This window comes from Leopardus geoffroyi, chromosome D4 (genome assembly GCF_018350155.1).
Source record: "Leopardus geoffroyi isolate Oge1 chromosome D4, O.geoffroyi_Oge1_pat1.0, whole genome shotgun sequence".
Lineage (NCBI taxonomy): Eukaryota > Metazoa > Chordata > Mammalia > Carnivora > Felidae > Leopardus > Leopardus geoffroyi.
The window spans coordinates 80,449,112-80,466,756 of record NC_059342.1 but is presented as its reverse complement, the minus strand read 5'-3'; the positions used below and the strand labels follow the sequence as shown (position 1 = coordinate 80,466,756).

The window sequence follows — 17,645 nt, the reverse complement described above, 5'->3', positions numbered from 1 at the left end:
CTGGCTTGAAAACTTAAGAGAATTTATTTTTTATTTGAAATGAGATGCCATTTTATTTACCATTATTTAGAAATCTGTATTTATTCTGGCATTTTAATTGTTTTCCCCCAGCTTCCTATTTTTGCACTCTGATCTTATCAACTGTAGTTTTGTAAACCTTGGTACTCTTGAGAAATATAATCCTGACAATTGTCAAGTGGTTTTGATATCTGATAAGTAAAGGGATACAAATTAACATAATTACTATAATAAGCATGACTTTTTTTTTTTCCTTTTCTAATCACACGAATGCTATTTTACATACATTCCTGGGATTTAAACTATCTTATTTTATGTCATTTTCATCCAATAAGTGCATACTGACCCCCTTCGTGACCAGGCACTGAGAAAAGAGAAACAAGCATATAAAATCTGGGTATTCACTGTGCTCTGGGTCTAGCAAGAGAGACAGACAGTCTGAACAGATGATTATCAGACACATGATAAAATGTTTTAACTGAGCACAGGCTATAGGAAAACCAAAGCAGGATTCTAAACCCAGATTTCCAGCAGGCACAAGAGGAAGGTCGCGATGGGCTTCCTGGCGAAAGATGCAGCCTATGTGACTAACAGCTGAAGACAATGACATTTTTAATCTGAGTAAGAATACACTGTAACTGGCCCCTGTCTGCCTCTCTGCCTTGATCTCTCACATTCCTGCCTACTCTTCTTCTATGCTCCTGGCATCCACGAGCCATACTTTCAGCACTTCAAATGCACTGTGCTCCCTCTCCTTGCCTCTGCCTAGAACATTCGTCCCTTACCCCTTCCCTTTGCACCCCCGCTGCCTCTGCACAGCAAAATCCAACTCACCCTTTCAGTGAGTTTCTCTAGGGCAGACTTCCCTGACCACCCCTCCCCTGCTATCCCTTTCTTTCTCCCACACCCGTGTCACCTACTGCACTGTCAGCTCCACAGGGACAGTGACTGTGTCTGTGCTGGTCACTGCAGCATCTACAGCACCTGGCCCTCAAAGGCCAATCAGTAAGCGGTTCTTGGGTGAATAATTATTTCTCTAATTTGCAAGTACAATATAAACTAGTAGATACTTTGGTGCCCAGTATTTCCCTTATCCTCACTATAACCCCTTTTACAGACAAGGAGGCATTTTTCAGAGGTTCAAGAGCTATGACGTGATCTGCATGCTCACACAGGGGTTCACAGAGGTAGTATCTGAACTCAGAGTATCTGACTCCAAAAATGTATACTCTTCCCATCATTCCATATACAGTATATTACAAAGTCTTTAATCTTGCATTTAATTAAAGAAAGGCTGGTATGCTAAGACCACAGGGCTTGGATTCTAGATGGCTTTATGCTGCTGCTTACCTGGCTGAACCTTCTAAGTTTTTCCAACTCCTCCTTGAGCTGGCTGGCTTCAGCATCCCGTATTTTCAGCTGAGCCTCTAGCTCAGCCTCATAGGCACTGAGATCTCCCTGGGTCTGCTGCAGGGATACATTCACCTCATGCTGCTCCTGGAGGGCACTCTCCAGTTCTGCGAGCTCCTGTAAGGATTCGGTATGTTTATGGAACCCTCTGTTCTGCCTAAGCATCGGCAAGCCATCATAAGTAACCTGAGCACTGTGAACCAAATGGCCAGCCAATGCTGGCCTGGCACAGAAAGCCCTCATTAACAAACAATGAAGCCACAGGCTGTGCTTATCCAGGCTGGAAAACAAAGTCCTGACTAAATGTAATCAGAAAAATCAGTAAGCTACCAACATGTTTTCCAAAGTAACCATCTGTGTGATACTTTAAATGTGCCTGAATATGTAAGAAGAGAGGGGTATAAAACGTTAGGCCTATTCTCCATCAGACACTGGAATAAATGCTTTCACGTGTATTCTGTTGAATCTTCACGGTAACCGTGTAAGGCACGGCATTATCCTCATTTCACAGAAGAGGACAGAACGAACATGTAAGTAAACTGCACAGGGCTGCGCAGTTAAAAAGACAGGATATGAACCCAGATCTCTGACTCCAAAGCCTGCACCCTCTTCTATTAAACCACAGCATGTTCACTTATTACAAGAACAAAATGGGACTAGCGCTAATATTAAGGATGACAGAGTAACGTGAGTGAGTACTGACAACAGAAATACATACTGACTGGCGTACCACAGTTCTGATTCATTTTAGCCCGTCTGTTTTTTTATGATTAAACATTACAGCTTTCACCTATTTATTTGGGATCTTGAAGAATTGGATCAAACAATTCTGGATTAAAGAGGAGGCTCTTGTGATAAGAACTTCCACAGAAGAGTTTCTCAGGGAGGTCTGAATTATTTGAGTTGCTTGTTCAAAATGCAAACTCCATATATAACCAACAAAGGTCCAGAATATTTAGAGAATTCCTACAAATCATTAAGAAAAAGACAGACAATCCAGGAGAAAAAATGGACACAAAATATGAATAGGGAATTCACTGAAGAGGAAAGCTGAATAGCAAATTAACAAATGGAAGGTGTCCAGTCTCTCCAGTATTCAAGGGAAAATGCAGTTAAAACAAGATACTAGTTTATTTAGAGCATAGGGGAACAAGCTGAACAAACCACGAGAAAACAGTAGACAAATTCAGAATGTGGGACACCCTATGGGACCACTGGCCTCGTCTCTACACATACATTTACACACACAGCTGTAAAAGACATTCTCGGTACAACTGGCAAAATCTGAACGTGGTTCAGATATTAGACGATATTAGGGAATTATTGTTAATTTTTCCAGGTGTAATAATGGTATCGTAGTGATGTAAGAAAATGTCCTGATTTTTAAGAGATATGTACTTAAGGGACGATGTCATGATGTTTGCCAGCTTTCAAATAACTCAGGGGAACAAAACCAAATACAGCAAAATATTTTTTGAGTCTGGGAGAGCATATAGATATTCGCCAAACTATTCTCTCAACTTTCCTTATAAATGTAAAATTTTCATAATAAAAAGATACCATTTCAAATTCAGCAGGCTGGCAAACAATAAAACTGACAAAATGTTAAATTTCCTGAATGTGATAATTATTCTCTTAGATATTCTATGTTAGAAAATGTCCCTGTTCCTAGGAAATACCCGATGAAATATTTAGAAGCTAAGGAGGATGAGGTCTACAACTAATTCTCAAATGGTTAGAAAAAAGTTCATATAAAAGTATGTAAAAATTATATATGAGAAGAAGAGAAAGCAGATGTAGCAAAATATTCATTGAGGACTCTGAACGCAGGGTACAGTGAGTTATGTGGATTATTCTTGCAACTTTCTTGTGAATTTAAAATTATTTCAAAATAAAAGCTTAAAAAATAAAAGTTGGACAACACTAAGGTGTTAGCAAGAATGTGGTATAGTGGTGGCCCTCGCATTGCTGATTGGAGTGGAAACTGATCGAATCACTATGGATGTAATTTGACATGTAATGAAGTTGAGCAGGCACATACCCTCTAACTCACAGTTCCAATGTGAACATAGTCCCCATGCTCAAGATTGTGTGCAAGGATGTTACGCTCAACATTGTAATAGCAAAAGACCAGAAACCACCTAAATGTCCTCCAAGAGGAGAACGGATAGGCAATAACTTTGTGGTAGCTACCTACAACGGAATGCTATATACCCTCACAAAAATAAGCAAAGCAGAGCTATACATATCAACGTGTATAATTTCCCAAGTCATAAATAGGAAGGAAGACAAAAGTGACCAAAGAATATGTACACTATGATATCTTTTACATAAATCTTAAAATTGTGCAAAACAATGCTACATATTGCTTATGGATGACTTTATATATAATAAAAGAGAGATGCAGGGAAATAAATATATCAAGATTCTGTTACCTCGGTAAGGAGGTACACACAGGGTTTCGAATATATCCGTAGTTTCATTTCTTAAGCTGAGTTGTGAGTGCATGGTGTTAAAAACAATTTTTAACATTTTTATCTGCCTGAGAAATTTCATAATGCTGCATATATGACCTCAAACCTCCAGCACAAACCCTACGAGGGATGAAATTTGGGAATATGGGTTCTCATGCAAGATAAAGTTTGTCAAACAACTAAAACAGATCAAGTGAAATCTCCAAATGAATGGCAACAAGCCAGGTATAGAAGGGTAGAGTTTACAACACGGCCTCTTGTTTGGTAAATAGTTAAAATTATGAACAAGAAAATTATGTTGTGCTTAATTTTGCTGTACAAATAACAACCACTTAATACAGCTAATGTAACAGCTACAATTTCGCATTGTTTAGAGTTATGGGATAACACATTTCAGGGATAGAAATTCAGCTAAAATAACCTTCCTTTTCTTAGTAAAGGAAAAATAATGATTCCAAGTGTGTCACACCTGGGGGGGGGGAACCCCACTAAATAGCCACTGCGACTTTTTGTCACTTCAGATTGCACAGCTGCTAACTTCCTTAGCTATCTTGATTTGGACGTCACCTACTTCTGAGGCTCAGGAAACAGGTAAGAAGAAACAAATCATACCTTCCTCATATTTTCTGCATCTATGGCAACTATTTCCAGTTGGTCCCTTTCCTGCTCGACCTCACTCAATCTCTGGAGCAATGTCTCTTTCTCATCCTGTAGCTTTTTGCACTCATTCTGGGCCTGGGTTGCCTGGCCTTTGATAGTCTCCAGGTATTCTTGTAACCCACTGATGACACTCTCTAAATCCTTCTTCAGGGCTTCATTTGCTGCTATTTGTCCTAAGCAAAATGGAAAAAGGGAAGGTGACAATGTATACAAGAAAATGCTTTCACGATATAGAACTACAGCATTTAGTCTCCTTAGTTATTTGTTACTGGCTAAGAATGAAATTGTAAATGGTGTACTATCTCATTTTTTCTTTTTCAAGATATAATGATAGTTTTTCCCTCTCTGGTCCACAGTACAGGACTACTAAGTAGCTACACAATAAAAAATAAAAACAGTATATTCAGTGGGCATTGCTTATAAAATGCTCAATTCAGGCTATAAAAAGTTTAAAATAAAATAATGAAAGTAAACTTTTCTAAATAAATTTCCAAATAAAATAATGAAAAATGTGCAGCAACACTGTGAGTTCTTGCCGCTAGATACACAAAACAAAACCACTCAACATAGAAGTCTAATCCAAGACCGGCGGCATAAACATGTAACTTGAAGACTTATAAAAAAAAACAAACCACCAACCAAATCATATACTGGATGCTTACCATGTGCCAGGCACTTTACAAACACTACCTCGTTTAATCTTGCCAACAACTAATGACTGAGACAGGAATAACTTGTCCCAGGCCACACAGCTGATAATGGCAAAACGGGGATTGGGATCCTTTTACACTACTACAACCTATATTATCTTCCTTTCCCACCATTATGGCAAAGTCACAATCTCAATCTGCATTGCAAATGTAGGTCCTAAATTCTTCCCATACTCTCCTTATAACTAGAAACTGAATGCCCTGGTGTCAATGGGCTCTTTGTTCCTGAAAGGATTATATGCTTTGAAAGAGAGTGACATGCCCCAGCTTACCATGATTATACACTGGCTTCTAGCCTACTGAATGCAATGACCTGACTCACTAGGAATCAATACAACAAAAGTAAAATTGAATTTTTTTTTTTTTACTTTTTACTTTGATGAAACATTTTTAGGTACTCTGCAAATATTTTCCTATCAAACACTAGTACGAACAACTGAGGCATATCAGGATTAATGCCTGCCTGCGTGTCACTTGTCTTTTATTAATACTAGAACTGATTTACCTTAAATCCTACTTAAATTCTCACCTTCAGTAAGCTGTTGTTCAAGGTCCTTAATCTCTTCAGTCTCTTTGGCAATTCTAGAAAGTATCTCATCCAAACGGCTTTCAAGTTGTTTGCACTGCTTGTTCATGATGTCAAGTTGTTGTTCTTTACCTCTTTTCTGAGCCTTCATATGGCACTGAATTGAAAAAAAAAAATTAACAAAGTCCTGAGTTCCTTATACTCTTAAAAAAAATAATAATGCTTACCATTTCTTAAGGCAGAATGGAAAATAAAATGTAACGTTTTGAGTCTATTTGTGTCAGGCCTTGTGTTGTTTTCACACAGTGGTTTTCATTTAAACCTCATGATAACTTGATCTGAAAATCACCTCCATTGTACAGATATGCAAATTGAAAATCAAGGAGATTAAATTATTTTTCCAAGGGTACAGCCACGAGGTAATGTAGCCAAGCTCAAAATTCTCTGCAGGGCATTAAAAACCAATTAAAATTGGTTTCCAAAATGTTAACTGATTTTTATACTCAGTATAGCCATAGAAAATGAGTGTATTCTAAAATGTTAACAAGAATTATATCTGGGTGGAGGGATTACAGATTTTTTTAATGAATATTTTTAGTACTAAACATTTTGTAATAGACAATACCTTTTTAATCAGAAAAGCACATTAAACACGCTTTTTAAAAAAAGGTTTCTTAGGGAGAAACAGAGACATGGAAGAAATACTTACTTAGAATTCAAGTGTATTTTTGATTCCTTAGACAAAGAAACACATGATTTTTAGGTTCGATAAACTGGTAGCTGAGACCTACACCATTCAGCCCAGTCACTGTCAAGATGGAGGGCCACACGGAGGCACACTCCTCTACCAAGACATATGCCCCTGGTGGAAAACTGAGTTTTCCCATATTCACACAGCCACTCACACCCCAGAGCCACCGCATTAGGGAGCTACTGTCAACTGAAAACTGGATTGTACTTCCAGGTGGGCTCAGGGAAGAAAAAACAACTGAGAATCAATGTCTGGTTTAACTCTTCTTTTTACATGTGAAAACGGAATCTCAGATCTACCAATGACTTGCCCAGGTCTTCCTTAGAGGCAACTGTTCATGTGGAGACAAAATAATTCTCCAGAGAACCTTTGCCCTCTCACTGACATCCTCAGGGCTCCGGTTTGCCCCCACGGGATCAGAGGAACAGAACAACAAACCAAGAGAACGTTAGCAGGAGAAAGAAGTGTATATCACAGGCCGAAGAGCCAACTCCCAGGCTCTCATGGCTAATACCCATTTGATTATAAAAGAACATTTCTCAATTTTAGATGTCTGCTGCCACCAAAGCCAAGAAAGAAAAGTCTCTTCATTTTTAAGGAACAAGTGAATGAGAGCCTGGTCAGATGGTTTTTGTTTAATAGAAACTTGGTGGAATTTTCAAAACTTTTCTTTCTCTGCCCTCCTAACACCAATCTGAAATCTTTCTGGAAAGGTAAGTGCAGATAACAGCTTAAATTCTAAGTACATTTAGAATTTGTATGGCTCAAGAAAGAATTAAAACAAAAACAAAAAACTCCTGCATTCATGTCTCTCTTAATAAACCTTTAAAATTCACCATTAAAAATTCCACTGAAATCTCTTTACACGCAGGGCAAAAAACCCAAAAAAGCTCAATATGCTAATGATTTGCATTAAACACATGGGAGCAAAAGTAGATTCTGCGATTTTCACAACTGTGGCGCTCACAAGAGTTATAAAAACAGGAACTTACATCTCTGACTCCTCCTCCTTTCAAGTCTTTTGCAGAGAGAGAGAGAAAAGGATCATACCTTAACTTAACATTTGTCCTGTTAGAACTGAGCCGTTGAGAACAGGGAAACTGTGGGCGGAACACTTTCTAAGGCTGTTTTCAAATTCACGTGCACTTCCCTCTCTGACAGCCACATTTTTGTCATCGGCTTGGAGTCTCAGTAACTTCCCAGGGCTTCAAACCACATTCTTGGCGGAGAGTGAGCGGCAGCCCAACCCATCCAATCACGAGCAGCTTCTGCGGGCAGGCCCCACCCTCCGTGCTTTAAATCACAACACAGGAAGCTTCCGAGGACCAATCACGCACAGCCTTTGCAACAGATTACTACAGGCTAATTCCCTACAGAGAACAGTCAGTCAGTTACCTTTTGCTTCCACAGGGCATTGCCAGGTAGGGAAGAACAACACAAATCTTCCTTTATTATGTTTGCTGCTGTGGTGTTTGTGCCTCTACCTATGAAGTGTGTGTTTTTTTTTTTTTTTTATAGCTAAAATGGGATTTGATTTTTAAATAGTACTTTTTCCTTTAGAAACCTAGTTAAATGCTTTCGTTTGTTGAAAACTTGCCTAGGTTTGGCTCTTAGCTAATTTTAAAAATAATTAATCCCTGTACACCTTTAGTTCCTTTGTGGGGAAAGGGTCATTGTAGTAGCATAGCATGGGCTCAGCCTCTTCCTAAAAAGGTGAATTTAGGAAATCATTTCATCTTTTAAAATCACACTTTCATCTTATGCAAACTTTTTAAAAATGTCCTCAGCCATATGGACACTGTGAGAAAGTTCCTCACCAGTATATGCAAAAAACCCCAGCATAATGGAAAACATCATTGGCACTTAATATATTTGTTTTCCACCAATCGCAGACTGACATACTGTTTTCTAATCTCTCAAAAACTTTTACTTTTAAATTCTATTTGCTACGTAGAAAAATACTCTATCTGCTTAGATAATAAAACTCAAGTGGATAAAAGTCTATTCACACCTATAGAAAAGTATGCTGGGATCCCACTCCTGATTCCTTCCCTCTTGCTAAAATGTTTATATTTTGTAGAATGTGAGGAGCCTAAACCTAGCCAAGAAGGTGACTTTGTGCAAATCAGAAAAAAGACGCTCCCTCAGGGTGAACAAATTAAAAAGAGACATACTCTGGTGCTTTGGCTAAAGCTGTAACCTTAAAAACTAAGTAGCTTTAACGATACCAAAAAGGAGCCTGGGTGGCTCAGTTGATTGGGCATCTGACTCATGATTTTGGCTCAGGTCATGACCTCACATTTGTGGGTTCAAGCCCCATGTCAGACTTTGTGCTGCCAGTGCAGAGACTGCTTTGGATCCTCTCTCTCCCCTCCCCTACTCTCTCTCTCTCAAAAATACATAAACTTAAAATATATATATTATTGACCATATGACATATTACTGGAAATCTACAATTTTTTCGCATAAGGAAAATTCTTTAAAATAATTAAGTCCTCTTTTACTTTCAATTTTACTAGTCTTAGGCTTTTGTTAGAAAACACCTTATGTCTGTGAATGATAAGGTTACCTCTTCTCAAAATTATCTATGATATTTTATTAAAATGTTTAAAAGGATAAATAATATTGAGAGTAATTACAGTGTATTGTTCTTACCATGTCAAATTCTATGATATCTCTTAATCCAGAGATTTTAAACCTCCTTTAATATATAACATTATTATTCAAAGCATACCAGTAAAATATGCAGGAATTTTTTTTTACTTCCTTTTTTACCAATACTGGGCAAAATGTAAGCTACTACTAAGACTTCTCAAGACAGAGACAACTTAACTCCATCCTGCAGCCACCTGCCCACCTATGGCCACATAGGAGGACACACCCTAGAAAAATGTTTCCTTTTTTAAGGAAGAAACAAAACAATATGAAACAAATAGCTTTAGAATATTTGCATAGAGGATTAAAGAGGTAGAAAAAGGATTCTGGACCCTTTTCAGCTCTCCCATCTCACCACCTTGTTCTTAAGAAAATAAGGCAAGAAAAGAGAAAGGGTAAAGGTTTGGACAGCACCTTGCAGCAGGTTTCTCTTGATTTGAAATACAACGAAACTCAGTCACTTAAAAAAATGAGTACCATGCATCTATCGATCTATTAAAAGCTATCTCCTTCAAGCCTTAGGTTTTGTTTTCAACACAGTGATAGACACACACACACACACACACACACACACGTACAAAATACACAACCAGATATATATGACAGACACACACATCCATAAACATATATATCACTCAAACCTGTGCATCAAACTCAAAGACTTTCAGAAAGAACTCTGGGGCTAAAATGAAGAGACATAATTTCTAGATGGAATGATATTCTAGTCCCCATAAAACAAGCCAAAATCTCTCCATTTGCTTACATGTTTTGGGTCTCTGGAATCCAGGCTATCTAGGGCTATTTGCAGGTCCTTGATCTCATTCTGCTTTTCAGCAATTTCTTGCCTTTGCTTTTCCATCTGTGTTTCGAGATCCACAACTTCTTGGCGTAACTTATTGAGAAGCTGTATCCTACTACCCAACTGCTTGAAAAGAAGATCTTTCTCTGCTTCTGAAATCTAATCCCCCACACACCCCAAAACAGAATTAACAGAGGATAGCAACAGTGATTTACAAATTTAAAGACGATGATTTCTAAAATTCTAAAAGGTATTCTGTGCTCTACCAGTTTTTTAAATAAAAGTTAATGTAAAAGTCACCTAGGCATTCCATTCATCTTATACTTTTATGCTTATTACATGAGGAAAATCTCACTTTATAAAAGTTTATGAAAACTCCTAATAGGTAAAAACGAAGTTGTCATTCAGTATAAGCAAATTGTAAATTATTAATAATAATAACCATAACATTAATGGTAGTTGACTTCGCCCTTACCCTTGTTACTAGCATGTCATCTAAATTAATAGCGTAATGAAAAATGTAGGCTTATATGTACTCATTTAAAATAATTTTTTTCAAGCACATTTTATAAGCATCCATGTATTTCAACAGTATATACATTATTTACATCTATCAATCTATATAAGCTCTGGCCAACATTTATTATAAAACATTCTTTTTTAATTAGTAAGCTCCTTCCTGATGGCTCCCTTCACCTCAGGTCCCACTTCCAATCCATTTTGAAGTCTGATCAGTTCACTGCTACATTTTGCTGACAATCAGTATGCATTCTCTCCGCATCCACCGTCACCCTCCTGGTCCAAACCATTGTCATCTCTTGCCTGTACTCAACAATAGCCCCCTGAGACATGGGACACATCCCCATTCTTTCCATTTCCCTCACCCCATTTTGCTTTCATGCAGTAACCAGAGTGACCTCACAATAACACAAATAGGATTAGCCATTCTAACTTCCTAAAGTCCTTCAAAAGCTTCCCATTCCATTCCGAATAAAATCCAAACCCCTTACCACAGCCTGTGAAACCGGTTATTTACTCTTTACCCTCATCTTCCGGAACACTCTCCCTCACTCCACGGAGCAATCTCTAGTGTCAAGGTCTTTGTGCACACTCTCACTTCTGCCTGGAATACCTGACCCCCTAACTCTGCCTCGCTGGCTCCTTGTCGTCCTTTGGGTTTCAGCCTAAATGTCACCTCCTCAGAGAGGCCTCTGTGGTCCTCACAATCTAAATTATATCTTTTTTACTGCCTCTCCTAATTTTCTATTTTTTTACTATAACACATTGTTGTTTAACTATATTATTTTTTTCCCTTTTTTTTTTTTTCTACTGTTTATTACCTATTTCCTATGCATGTGGGAGGGAAACATACCTGTTTTATTCATCACTCTGGGCCCAGCCCAGACAGGGACTAGCATGTAGTAAGCTTCCAATAAACTTGAAGCAATTTGTAGTTAGTATATAATTTTAAAATCACAATAGTGTATCTTTTAAAATAATCTACAATTTGAACTTCACATTCTTGCCTTACCTACTGTGGTATGAATGCAATTACCATCATAATTTTGAAATACTGCTTTTTACAAGTTGCAAATAACTGAAACCTTTTACACACTGAAAAACTGTCAAAATACTTCCTTTTTAAGTTTCTCCCTGTGCAATCACATCATGGGTTTGAGCTGCTTACTTCTGCATGACAAACTTTCCGAGAGTGTATTAATTACTTCTTTTTGTTCACCATATTTTATATCATTTACATTTTTGCTGCTTGTGTTTGATAATGTTCATGTATAGTAGAGATGTCTTCTGACTCTTAACCTAGGTCCCAGGATCTTAAAGGTGGGTAGTGCTTAATCAGATTACAACAGATACAACAGGAAACAGCAACTTCCCTGGGTAAAGGAGACACTTTCCTATTGAACACGTATTTTTACATAAATTAGACGTCATTTACTTCTACGTACTTTATAGAACACTAATAGGATGTGATCACGGGTGGAAGGAAAATGTAATTGGAAAATGCTAGAACCAAAGCTGACTCTGAAAATTGTTACACCATAATTAATTAGGCAGCACTGATTTAAAATGTTTTACGTGGTTATGAAGGGAGAAAACCTTTAATATTTTGCATTTCCTCTTGCATTGCTACTTTGCTTTTACATACTTTTTTAAGCTGTATCGCTTCTTCCAGTTGTTTAAATTCCTCAGTAGCTCTTAAAATTTGTTGTTCTGCCTTTTCTATTTCATCATGTAGTTCTGATAGTCGAGTTTGCGCTGCAAATTTAAAAACCATGCAGACAGACACAAGAAAAATCTTGAATTCTCAAATTTCTATGAGATTTTTTTTCTTCACAATAACCACCTCCTCCCAATTAAATTGTCATTCTAGATCACAGAAATTTTAAAAAAGTAATTTCTTATGACAGTTTTCCTCTCAGTTAATCTCTAGTTTCATCATAGGCTATAGAACTATAATTGATAATTTGTAAAATTCTTAACATTAAAGGGGCTTTACTTGCTATGTCCAATACTAAACTCTTTTGAGCAAATAAGGTTTTTATTGATAGATACACACTTCTTTGTCACTAAGTTATAATTAAGTTCAAGCTGTAACAAAAAGCCTGTATTTGAGGTAATTATGATAGGGCTCAAAATCAAGAAATTCACCACTGAACACTCTTCCAGCTTGGGGTGGGGGGTGATCTCCAATCAGTTACTCTCTACCTCAAACTTCTAATTTCTCTGTCTCCTTCCCTTCCTATAAAACTGCCTCCTATAAAACCATGAGCCCCTTGAAGCTAGTCTACACAAATATCTGATTTATTTCTGCTTTCCTCTTCCAGAACTTTGTACAGAGTGTATGAGATGGATATCTCAGGTCTCTCTTCTCCCCTCTCCAAGTCAGCCTCTCTACTGGCCTTTCCTGTTTTCCATTTAGCTACCAACCAAGGAAAGATGAGCTACTCCACTGGATTGTTAAAGAGCCCCACCATGGACCATAATTACTAAGGGGATGCATAAACTCAGTTCTGCTTTCTGCTTCTGTATCCATGAAGCCCACCGAGTAAGTGGAGTTTGCCATTAGCAGGGTCTCTAAGTACCCTTTTGGATTGACTTCTTCCTCTTTGTGACTTGCCAGGAAGTGGTAAGATCCTTTCAATCGGATGTTTGGGGACAGGTTAGGAAGAGTCAGAAGCTGGTCTTAGGCCCAAGACTGAGGAGGGTGCACTGATCCAGCTTATCCAAAGTACTGCTTTAGGTTTTGGCTACATGTATAGTAATCGTTAAGTGTACTTGCTACAATTATGACCAATTAGCCTTTGAGTGTGCAGCTCCAATGGTGAGAAGGACCTGCTGGCAGGTCAAGATTTAAGCATTCTTGGATCCCCTGGACATACTGCCACCAAATTACTGTCAAGAACCCCATTCTTCAACGTCACAGGAATTATTAAAAAATAATTTGCTCCGTGAATTACTACTTTTGTTTTAGGCTTTTCATGTAAACAACACTACAGTAACCTTCAGCACGATTACTCAAAAGAATTGTAAAACGAAATTCGCCTATGTATCCAATCTTTTTACATTTTTAAAGAATTTAAAATAACTTGTTAACCTGCACTTATTTTTTTTTCTTTGTCTTCCAGTTGTATGTCCAGTGGCGTATGGGCTCTCAAGTTCACGTGCTCGTTTTTGAGTTGTTCCCCTTCATCTGGCTCCATCCTTACGATCTTTATGGTCTGGGCATTTGGAATAATGTAACTCTCTGTAGTGAACATATTTCTCTTATATCTGGATTTGCCAATGTAGGGACTTTCATCTGGGGTTTTATCAATTTCGACATACTAAAAGCAAAATAAGTAAAGATTTATGGTTTAATAAGTAACTTCTAAGCAGCCAGGTAAAAAATATATACTTTTTTTTTTTTTTATCTTACCCTTAACATACCAAAAAAGAACTAAAACAAAAAATGGTCTCAAGGTGTTCCTCTTCCCATCCCCAAAGAGTGGGTTTAGCTTGGTTGATTAAAGAACTGCCTACAGGTATGTGATTATTGGCATTGCTTAATCTCTCAAATCAGAAATTTCAGTGTTTTATTTTGGCTTCTTAGCTGATATGTAAGTAAAACCCCACCTAATAAGTGATAATAATTGACTTTTTTATGAAATAATATTATGATATTCGTTGGAATCACAGATTCCCTTGGGGCTTTTTACCTTTTTTGGAGGCTGCTTTAACTTACTGAACCAAAAATTCACTGTTTCAAGCAAAATATGTTTACTCTGAAAGTGGAATGTCCCTTGAACATTTCTTTCCACCATCTGCCTCCCCCCACTCCACTCCCTGCTGGCTTTAACTGTGGATTACTAAGAAGTTTAACTCACCTCTGATGGATAATAATTTAGTGGCTCAAATTTGGCATCAATTTTATAAAAGGCCAATTCCTGTTCCATCTCATACTGTTTTTGACACGCTCGCATTAGTTCCATGGTCTTCTGTTTTAGCTATTGGTCCAATTTGATATGAAACAACATACAGTGTCAGTAAGTTAGTATACAAGTATGATGGTATGGCAAGTTCTAATCATAGCTAATAATCAGATTGTTTTAAACCTCGCAGCAAATAGCAGAACACTCACAGCATTTTGTTTTCATTCTAAAGGATTATAAAGAATGCAATATAAAATTACCACTTCATAAGAGATCACATAAAAGACCTTTGAAGTTTATATGCTATTTCAGGGTATAAAGATTTAATGAATAAAGATTTAAAAACTCATCTAAATTTGCTTTATCCAAACGTGAAAATAATTCTGTATCAATTATTTTTATGTAATCTATTAAGTACCTGCTTCCAGATTTTCCAATAATTAACACTAATTTATTTAACTTACTCTACAATTTTAATAGCAGCTTCAAATTATGGATGGAAATGATATTTGGGATTAATTACAAAGGAATCAGAAGAAGGAGTGAGAAGGAGGAAATTAAGAGACTGGTTTTAATTGTTGTACTGTTGCTGCTGTAGTATCTCAGTGTTCTGAACATTATTCTTTGTAATAGAGGATAAAGGATGTAAATAAGGTCAATCAGATCCCAATATGTAATATTACATTTTTAATAAAATAATTCTACTATAATTACAGTTTACTTATTCTTAGAAATTTTTAGAGCTAGAAGAAAAGAGATCATCCAATTTAATTCTCTGAAATATAAATAAAGAAATTGAGTCCTAGATTGGTGAGCTGACTTGTCAAAAGTTACACATGAGATTAGTGGCAGATGCTAAATATTTTATTAACTACCACTACGTGCCCCCTTTCTACTAAACCAATCCGGTGAGTTCATTTCAAAGGTCCGCTAAGTGATTTTTGTCTTTTTTATTTTTTGACAGGGTCTGATAGTAGTTACCAGACAAAAACATGCAGAAAAACTTCATTAATATAAAAATGCAAGCTGAAGAGAATAAGACATAAACAGACAGGAACATTTTACAAGGCCCAGGAAATCAAAGTCGTGCAGGATTCAGCTTACAGTCATCTCCTGATTATCCATCAAAATGGAAGTAAGGCTAACTGGGATAACAGGTAATCTTGATCAAGTACTCACTGTATTCGAGACACTGTGCTAAGCCTTTTTTACGTGTGCTGTCTCACTGAATCTTCACAACTACCCTATGAGATGATAAAGGCTGCACCAGGAGGCTAGATAACTTGCCCAATTGCACAACTTGTGGTGGAAGAGGCAGAGTTCAATTCCAAGTCTCCTGGATTTCAAATTCAACACTGTCTGCTGCTGCAGGGTGTTCAGCTCATTACCCACATTGATGTTCTCACTGAATGCTCCCCCTTAAGTCCCTGAATCTCAAGAAGGCAACTCACAACCAACAGCATCAACTAATCTTGGGCTTCTCTTCCCAAAGAAAGATCATTGGCAGTAAGGCCCAAACAAAGGCAAATGTGACGGGATCCATGGACAATGTAGGGACTTGTCTCTGCAGGCAAATGATACATACTCTGTGCATCTTAAAATTACCTTTGTGTCTCTTATAGAGCTAGGCGTAGCATTTAGTAAGCATTCAATAAATGTCTGCTGAAGAAATGCATAAATGAGAGCAAATGAGGAGTCTAAGGACCTGGAAAGTAAGGCTAGTTACGGTACTAGCTGTGGATAACCAAGAGTTGACTGCAGTTAACATATTTACCAATAAGAAAAATGATACAAATTCTTTCCTTCACAAATTCACAGACCTATGTAAACATCAATTAAAAAAATTACACACACACACACACACACACAAGCACATTTCTTGAGAAGGCAAGCCAGATTCAACACTTAAAATGTACATAAGCATATTAATACAAGGTATCATGCAAACCATGAAAAACACAGTGTGCAATTCATCCCTGAAGGAACTACCTTTAAGGAAGAATAAAGAATCGGCAGAAAATGCTCTGCAAGAAACCAAGACAAGGGCTAAAAGGAGAAAAAAGCAGACAGAGACCATCACCTGGAGAACTTTAGGGAGTTAAGCTGTAGTTAAATAGAAGCTGCTCTTTACTGAAAACTTACCTTAGGAACATAATGTTATTAGAACCTGCACCATTCTTATATGGACACATTTTACCATCATTCTGACTAGGTTAAGATGTACCACCTTCCATTACCTATTAATTCAACTCAAATTATTTTCACCTGTATTACCTTACTTGGTCCTCACGACTCTGTGAGGCTGGCAGGACTTGCAACAAGACAAAGAGTAATATTAACATTAAAGTTAATTAAAGTTAATATTTGCTGGTGGCAGGAGAAGGGGACTATTATAGTTTAAATAGCACCAGAAGTTTTACTTCATTGTCACTACATTTCTTTTATAGACTAATTGACCTACTACCTGAAGAATTACTTTATGAAACTGGAAAGCATTATACAACTGGAGAAAATATTATCACCAAATAGTCTGCAGAAGATAATGGAAAGTGTTTTTCAAAAGTAGGCTCTTAGAATAAGATCCAGAATTTTTTTTGTAACATAGTATAGTCTTTTGGAATAATGAAAGAAGAACAGGCAAATACATATGCAATACTCAACTCTCCAACAACTAAACAAAAGTGAAATTAAAGCAATGAGATTCTACTTTTTTCCTATCCTATTTACACGTTCAAAATAATAATATCAAGTGGGGAATTGGGCTCTTTCACTCACTGCTGTAGAAGTATAAAGCTGTTATAAGCTTTTAATGTTTACTAAAATTTAAGATGCAAATTACACAGTAATTCCACTTGTGATTTAATTTTTTTTTAATTAAAGAAAGAGAGAGAATGAGTGGGGGAGATGGGCAGAGGGAGAAAGAGAGGGAATCTCAGGCACACTTCACGCTCTGTGTGGAGCCCAATGCTGTGCTTGATCCCACAACCCTGGGATCATGATCTGAACCAAAATCAAGAGCCAGATGTTCAACCAACTGAGCCACCTAGGTGCCCCTAAATTTTTTCTTGAACTCATAACCCCAAGACTCAGAGTCACATGCTCTACCAACTGAGCCAGTCAAATGCCCCAACTTGTAGTGATTTGTACTAAGGAATTACTATTATGAATGCATAGGAATATACACACATGGATTTTTCTCTGTATTATTGTTTCTA

General features: G+C 37.2%; 1 protein-coding gene and 1 long non-coding RNA gene across 14 annotated transcripts in view; one reads left to right on the top strand and one right to left on the bottom strand.

Annotated features, from left to right (window-relative positions):
* The window catches only part of CNTRL (centriolin), an 85,161-nt gene that overhangs the window by 40,519 nt on the left and 26,997 nt on the right, over positions 1-17,645 (bottom strand). For 3 of the 13 annotated variants that reach the window (XM_045468797.1, XM_045468799.1, XM_045468798.1), the window contains 9 exons: positions 16,420-16,476; positions 14,386-14,505; positions 13,617-13,845; positions 12,819-12,941; positions 12,168-12,277; positions 9,968-10,162; positions 5,802-5,955; positions 4,515-4,735; positions 1,369-1,545 (listed from right to left, as the gene is read on the bottom strand). In XM_045468797.1, the coding sequence (XP_045324753.1) occupies positions 1,369-1,545; positions 4,515-4,735; positions 5,802-5,955; positions 9,968-10,162; positions 12,168-12,277; positions 12,819-12,941; positions 13,617-13,845; positions 14,386-14,505; positions 16,420-16,476 (1,386 nt within the window). Of the gene's footprint in view, positions 1-1,368; positions 1,546-4,514; positions 4,736-5,801; positions 5,956-7,541; positions 7,716-9,967; positions 10,163-12,167; positions 12,278-12,818; positions 12,942-13,616; positions 13,846-14,385; positions 14,506-16,419; positions 16,477-17,645 lie in introns of those variants that run through there. The other 10 variants (XM_045468803.1, XM_045468804.1, XM_045468806.1 and 7 more) reach the window with 8 other exon arrangements.
* On the top strand, positions 7,860-17,268 carry LOC123593218. Its single transcript, XR_006710191.1, has 3 exons — positions 7,860-7,970; positions 12,942-13,148; positions 15,395-17,268. It is a non-coding gene; the product is annotated as an uncharacterized LOC123593218 (long non-coding RNA).